The 7648-nt window shown below is 35.4% G+C and overlaps 1 protein-coding gene across 1 annotated transcript; it reads left to right on the top strand.

The window, feature by feature from the left end:
• The first annotated feature begins 2367 nt into the window (after window positions 1-2367).
• Window positions 2368-6515, top strand: LOC104814672 (GDSL esterase/lipase At4g30140-like). The gene is made up of 5 exons (XM_010542844.1): window positions 2368-2703; window positions 2824-2948; window positions 3472-3696; window positions 4787-5015; window positions 6199-6515. Exons 1-5 carry the CDS (start codon window positions 2454-2456, stop codon window positions 6396-6398), a joined length of 1029 nt encoding a protein of 342 aa, XP_010541146.1. The 5' UTR covers window positions 2368-2453; the 3' UTR covers window positions 6399-6515.
• Window positions 6516-7648: the final 1133 nt, after the last annotated feature.

Raw genomic sequence — 7648 nt, 5'->3', positions numbered from 1 at the left:
TTTGACTCCGAAGAAAGATATTTCATCATTAGAGGTCTAGAATATATTCTATTTAAACTTTTTTTTGTTAACGTTAAATCTTATATATATAAATGATGTTATAATAGAGATTACCAATGGTAATAGAGATATTAAAATTCATCATAATAAACAAAACAAGCAAAACAAAGAAGAATGAAAGTTAAATAATAAGTCATACCCAAGCTTGGGTGGTCTAGTGGAGAAAAAACATGCAGAGCATGCTCTCACCCTGGGTTCAAATTCAAGCGTGGGGAGGAACATTCACCTGGATTTCTCCGGTCTTCTGTGAGATGTAGTCGGATCAAATACCCGGTGAACTTCCGAATTATCCAAAAAAAAAAAGTCAAAGTGCATAAAGTGAGAAATAGAAGTGATATCCAATGTGTCTTGTAAGTGGCCTATGTTGGATGGTAAGAATCACTAAATTTTGCCTTTTTCCTTTCGAGTTTTTTCGACCAGTGTAAAATATATAGAATGTTAACAGCACGAAAACATAGAATACGCTGAACTCCTTGAACTGTAGCAGCAGTAGGAGAACGAGCTTGTAGAATTCTTTGAGCTTTCCACCACTAGCTCCTGGTCCGAGTCAAAGCAGCTTGTCAGGTTTTGTATCATGAGTTGGCGTTAGAGCTTCGAGTCAATCTTGTACCTCTAGGAAGTTGTTGTTTCTCACATTGCTGTGATTTCCGTTTCTCTTCTCTCTCTTGCATGGATCAACATCCTTTCGTTTTCGTGCCATTTTTAATACCCAAGATTATAAAACTTTTATTAGAACTTGGTGAAAACGGGCAACTGCAGGGATCCAAATGAATGGGCTCAATCGGCAGAAAGGTTCAAAACATGGAAAGTCCTTGGATCAACATCCTGTCGTTTTCGTGCCATTTGTAATACCCAAGATTATAAAACTTTTATTAGAACTTGGTGAAAACGGGCAACTGCAGGGATCCAAATGAATGGGCTCAATCGGCAGAAAGGTTCAAAACATGGAAAGTCCTGTTCCTGGATGCTTAGGCAGTATGGTGAACCTCTTTGTTCTGGACGCAACTGCTAGGGGAAACAAGTTTCTTACTGATAAACCTCACAATGAATTTTGGATAAATATTGTTTTTGTTTAGGTCGTTAGGCGAAGTTGGTTTGGTAGAAGTAGGCGACGATGGTTGGTTGCTAGGAGAGTGGCATGTTTGTGAAGTAGGTATTCTTGGATCGATGGAGACAGTGATGATTAGTAATTTTGCAGGTGGATTTTGGTTTTGTTTCTGACTTATGATGGTGGTGGGCGAGGATTCTTAGATGATTGGAGAAGGTATAGTGGGTGGAACGTCGGGTATGGGATGAAGTGTATGTGGAGGTGAGGAGATGGCGTCGCCCGAGGGGGAGTGAGGGTGGACAGTATCAGGGCCTTGAAGATTTGGCTTTTCTGATATTTGAGGTGTCTGATCTGAAATTTTAGAAGGACAAACATTCTGCTTGTGACCAAATGCCTTGCAAATAGCACACCTAGGGGGGATCCAAGCGTAGCTTATATCAATTTTTATGACCACACCCGTGTCGTCTTCCAAGTTGGATTTCAACCTTTACCCGAGCCTCGCCGATAGCCAACGGGCAAAGACGCATTTTTTCGGTGTGTAATTTTATTCAAACTTTCGTAAGTCCATTCTAAGAAATGAAAACAGAAATGAGTTTAAATATCTCCGTAGAAACGTTTCTTGAGGGTCTACATATCTTACGAGTCATAAAAGTTATTGTGGATATATATGATATTATTGTAGGTATATATATATACCTTTAATCCACGTTAGTGAATAGTTGGATGGTGCATTGGTTACTAAAATAAAATTTAGAAAATGTCCAGGGCCCCAAAAAATTATGAGACGGCCCTGGCTTCTGCTATTGAAGCGGGCGATAACCTAAGTCTATTAACGGACAGATCCGAAACCACTTCATGGCCATCACGAGGGCCGGAGTACCAAAGGCGAGACTAAAGGAGTGTTTGTACACATTTAGGAGGCGATTCACCACGATAAGGAACGAATGGGGATGCTTGCATCACAACGGCACGCTGCTATCGATATGGTTTCGATTATTTGAGAAATTTTAGTTCACTTTACGTACATGCAATTCCCATCCATGCAGGGGTGAATGGATAGAACTATCCGAAACTAACCATGCGTATGCTGACACGTGTATCTCAATCCAACCACTCAAACTATTTCTGTTGTTATCGTAAGAGCATGGATTAATAGAAAACACGTTTTAAATGCATGTCCGAAAAGAACAAAAAAAAAAAAAGGGAATCTGAGGAATTGGGTCATCATTTTCACTATAAATAGCCCTTCGATCTTGTGATGGGACGAAGCATACCTCAAAAGATATTCCAAGTTTTTCTTCTATACGTGTTTGTCTGTGAATTTCACAGTGAACTGAATCTGAAAATGGTCAAGGGATCGGCAAAGGCAATGCCGGTTGTGATCATAGCCACCATAGTCATGGCCATGGCGGGTGCGGCGGCGCGTGCTCAAGAGGTGCCGTGTTACTTCGTGTTCGGAGACTCCTTCTCGGACAGCGGCAATAACAATTACTTGCTAAACCAAATAAGAGCCAACTATCTGCCTTACGGTATTGACTTTCCCAAGGGTCCGACCGGCCGGTACACCAACGGCCGCACTATTCCCGATTTCCTTGGTCAGTCTCTATACTCACAGAGTCGCAGCAAACCGGTTCCCGATTTACTTCTTGTGTATCTTTGTCAAAACAAATGAAAAGTATATAACTTTTTCTCATTTTACATAATATACATTTCAGCTGAATTTCTGGGTTTTACGGATTTTATCCCGCCATTCGCCGAAATATCTCTGACACAAGTGTCTTCCGGCGTAAATTATGCGTCTGGAGGATCCGGAATCCTCGACGAATCCGGCAAACAAAAGGTAAAGTTCCAAAACAAAAGAAAAAATGATCACGTGACCAATGGCGGTGGATTTAGTATGTTAGAAATAAAATTTACAAGTGTTTCTGGTGCTCTAGATGTGGTGGTCCGATGATGTTAGAGTACAAAGTGTTCTCCCACACCCGGCTTCGAATCCCACCGAACAATTACCAATATAAAAAAAAAAGTGTTTCTGTTGCTACCACATGCATTTTATGTCGTAAAACATATATCAAGAATAATCCAATTATATATAACTTGAAGCCTTCTTAGCATGTGATGTCTAATTAGTTATTTGAAACCTGAATCTTGATCTTTTAGCTATAACTTCATGGATGTCCTCATCGTTTGTGCAAGGCATGTTTAATATTGGACAAGTTTTGTTCTTGCTGCCATGAATGCCCTCATCAAATTACTCGCATCTTCCCAATGTTCATAATATATAACACTAACTTTTATTTTTTGGATAAATTAACACTAACTTTTTTTAATCCACATCTAAATGCTTCTTCTGGTGTTAACAGGGCGATAACATTGAGTTTAATAGACAGATACAAAATCATTTGACGGCGATAACGTGGGCCTCCGTACCGAAGCAGCGACTAAAAGAGTGTTTGTACACGGTGTACATCGGAACCAACGATTATAACAACAACTACTTTAAGTCGCCACCGTTCTGGTCCGGTCTGCTCTTCACTCCCGACGAGTTCGCCGACATTCTCATCGCACGATACGCTTCTCAGTTGAAGGTACGTAATCGTATGTCTGACATAACCAAACTGAAAAATCAAATTTTGGTTTTCGGTTCCGTTTCTACGTCTAATTCTCTATGCATGGAAACATATACGCAAGATATATATTAGACCAATAGTCACACCATATTAAATATGTTGAAGAAAACAACTTAACTGAAACAACCATACAAGACACAAAGAAAATCAAATGACCTTGGGAGATTTAGGGTTTGACTGATTGTACCGTTGCAATTGGGTTTGCAAGTGACAGTGTTGTCAAATATTTTGATAGCGATTTTGAATGATTAGTACTGACTGATTAATAAGTTGTTGTTGACAGCGATTATGAGTGAATGCGATTAGAAGTGAATAACTTATTGCGGTTGCGGATGTGTTTTGAAATAAATTACCGAAAAGAATATTATTTTAAAAGAATTTTTTTTATATTAATTGTAATTAAAATTTTAATATCATTTGATTAAAAACTATTTACTAAATTTTTAATAATTAAATAATACAAATAAAATATAAATATTATCAATTTAATTCATTTTTAAGTAAAAAAGTAATTTTACTATAAAAATTTAAAAATAGTTATTATTAAACCTAAAAATTATATAATCATTTGATATTATTATTTGTTTTACGAAAATATAATATAAAAAATAATATCATATCATAACACTAAACAAAATTATATATTAATGTTTTTATAATTTTGTAATAAGAATATTTTAGTTTTTTATCCAAACATTGAAAATCGATATCAAAACGGAGATTGGAAGTGCGATTAGAATCACAAACTTGGTTGTCACTGCCGGTGATTGTGATTCAACCAGTTTGTTTTTCTATCGTCCACAACTATCGAAAACTGCAACCATTCTCTTTGGGAGTAACAACAGTACAACCTGCCGTCCCCTTAATAATTAAACCGATTCTTTTTGAACAATCCACAAAACCATAATTAAATTCTAGAGTCAGAAACCCCGAAAGAGATTTATAATTTACGTTGACAGAATACTTACAACCCAAAATAAGGAGATCCGAACAAATGTAGATTGAATAAACTAAATATGTATGTATATATACGTGTGTGTACATATAGGTTTTGTATGTCCTCGGAGCAAGGAAAGTCGCACTGTTTGGACTATCAAAACTCGGCTGCATTCCAGCGAAAATCACCACCGGAGGTGGTTGCGACGAGGATGCTAATGCAGCAGTCGAGCTATTCAACAATAGGCTCAGAGCTCTGGTCGACGATCTCAACGAAAGCCTCGCCGGTGGCAAATTCACTTACGTCGATATGTTCCAAACTCCAAGTCCCGCATCTTTAGGTAACGTATTAAGATCACAAGAATCGTGGAATAATTAATGCCCCCTCTATTTATTGAGCAAATTAATATATAGAAATATTTTATGGGAAAATCCCATATAAGTATCCAATTTTTACAAAATATATCAAATATATACCTAAATTTTTAATTTGGTCTAGTTGATACATCAAATATTAAAATGTTAATATATACTTCAACTCATGAAATCGATGACAATTCTTAACTCCAACTCTAATGATGATATATAAATTAGATGCTACTTTTCAAAATAAATAACGAAATTTACCAAATCGATGATAATTATCAACTTTGACTCTGACAATAATATATAAATTAGATGTTAATATCAATGTAAAATACAAATCGAGGTTGTAAATTACTCTTGATTTCGTATGTTGGGTATCCATTTGAAATATTTTAATATTTGAGATATCAATTTAGAATATTTTAATATTTGAGATATCAATCAAATTAAATTAAAAATTTAGGTATTTATCTAGCCTATTTTATAAAATTAAGATATTTATATGAGATTTTCCCATATTTTATTTATTTTTTATTTACTTTTTGAACGTGGTGGCATGAATGATAGTGACGTGTGACATCATATACTAGTTATATTTTCGATTTATCATATGAGACGTCGATGATGTTTTCTGTCGACTATCGGGGGAGTTAGTTGAAATTTGGCACGATTTCAAAATTTCGTTTCTATTTGGCATTCACACGAAACTTTATAAGTGTTTATAGAAATCCTAAAATTTCGTATTTAATTTGGATTTTTTACAAATTCAGATATGTTATATGAGATATTTTTTTGTTAACGGTAATCCTTTCATTAGCTAGCACGAACAATACAATCAGAAATCATAGTAATGGATCAAATACTCTTGGATTAGTTCCATCTTCTTAGATTGTATAATGAAGATTTTACAACGGATTAGTCTGAGAATGTCTTTCTGAATGATTGTGTGGGGTTTCGGCACCCCATCATGGATCCACGAATTTCTTTCCTGCCATAAGAAAATTAAGTGCACCACGGTAACCGGTTATACAAAAGAATTTTTTCAAAACATAAAATTTTTAAAGTAAATTATCTATATAAAAAAGATTCTTCTATATTAATCATACACCTTCGGGCTTTTCTCTCATATCTGACTCTATTTATTATAAAAATGTTCAGGGTTGAGAAACGACAGTTGTTGCACGCTCAAACCGTCAGAAAGTCTATGTGCACCAAACCAGCCGGATGTTAAAGACCCGTCCAAATACGCGTATTGGGATGCCGTCCACGATACAGAGGTCGTAAACTCACTCGTGGCAAAGTCTGCCTTCACCGGGCAAGCCGCTTCTCCGTACAGTATCGCTGCACTCGTTAGTTAACAAACATATATATATATATATATGAAGAATGTTATGGTGTTATAGATATTACAAATCCTGAGTAGACCGTACTGTAATAAAAAAAGATGGTATGTTATGGATAATAAAGGTACGATTTGGACTCCGAATGTTTTTATGACAGTAGAAACTCAGCCACAGTTCTTCGGGCGCGGTGATGAACTTCCGACTCCACGCAATAATCTGCAAAACATGTTCAACAAATAAACCAACCAAAGAATGACATGTTTGTTGGAGAGTTGAATCGAATCCATAACTTCTTTGAGGATCATGACTCCAAAGGTATAATTATTTATTATTTGATTCGGATATATTCTATTTTTAATAATCAAACCAGATAGCCACCATTTCAATCCCTAGTCTTAATCGATCGATGATCACACTTTGCTTTTCTTCCACTAAGTTCATAGCACAGAGGGAGTGCAATGGAGGATAGCCATAAAATGCAAGCAAGAAATAGATGACTTCAGCTTCGATCGAGAAATTAAAAAACCTTACTTCAGTCTCTCGAGAGCTTATATTTATTACATAGAAAAAGAAAGATTTACACCATATTTTCTTATATATCAAAACAAATATGATAAGAATATTATTTATTTGATATATTGTATTTAGTTATTTTCAATATATTTGTAAGAAATCTATATGATTAAGTTTATATATTAAAAAATAAATGGTATATATATTTTTTAATATGAATAGATTTTTTTTTTGGAACTTGGAAGAATGTGAATGTGATAATATTATTTAGATATTTCGTAAAATCAAATGGTCTAGATGTTTTTAACTTTTTAGTGATGCTTTTATTAAGTTAGATATTAGTTGGTTTTCTTTTATTAAAAATCTTTTATTTCTGTTTAAGTAAACTTTGTATATCAATTATCCTAATCAATCAAAATTTAGGTTTTTTGGACAGTTCTCACAGAAAAAATGATATAATTATATTATTCAAGGGAGGGAATTTCAAACATCTTCTACGTTTTTCCTCTATATGTTTTATCTTTCATAGTGAATCGAATCATAAAATGGTTAAGGGAAGGCCATAGCCACAGTAGTCACGGCCATGGCTGGTGCAAAATCCGACTATCTACCTTAAGGTATTGACTTTTCCAAGGGTCCAACTGGCCGGTACACCAACGGTCGCACTATCCCCGATTTTCTCGGTTCGTCTCTACGTTCATAGATTCATAGCAAACAAGTTCTCGGTTCACTTCCTTGTTTACCCTTGCCAA

The sequence above is a fragment of the Tarenaya hassleriana genome, unplaced genomic scaffold, assembly GCF_000463585.1.
Source record: "Tarenaya hassleriana unplaced genomic scaffold, ASM46358v1 Cleome21, whole genome shotgun sequence".
Lineage (NCBI taxonomy): Eukaryota > Viridiplantae > Streptophyta > Magnoliopsida > Brassicales > Cleomaceae > Tarenaya > Tarenaya hassleriana.
This window is presented reverse-complemented; position numbering and strand designations above follow the sequence as displayed.

What these genes read in the sequence shown, in the direction of transcription:
- LOC104814672 (XM_010542844.1), top strand. Translation starts at nt 2,454, where the DNA reads ATGGTCAAGGGATCGGCAAAGGCAATGCCGGTTGTGATCATAGCCACC. An exon ending in CACTATTCCCGATTTCCTTG is followed by an intron (nt 2,704 to 2,823) that starts GTCAGTCTCTAT and finishes TATACATTTCAG; the next exon opens with CTGAATTTCTGGGTTTTACG. An exon ending in GATACGCTTCTCAGTTGAAG is followed by an intron (nt 3,697 to 4,786) that starts GTACGTAATCGT and finishes GTGTACATATAG; the next exon opens with GTTTTGTATGTCCTCGGAGC.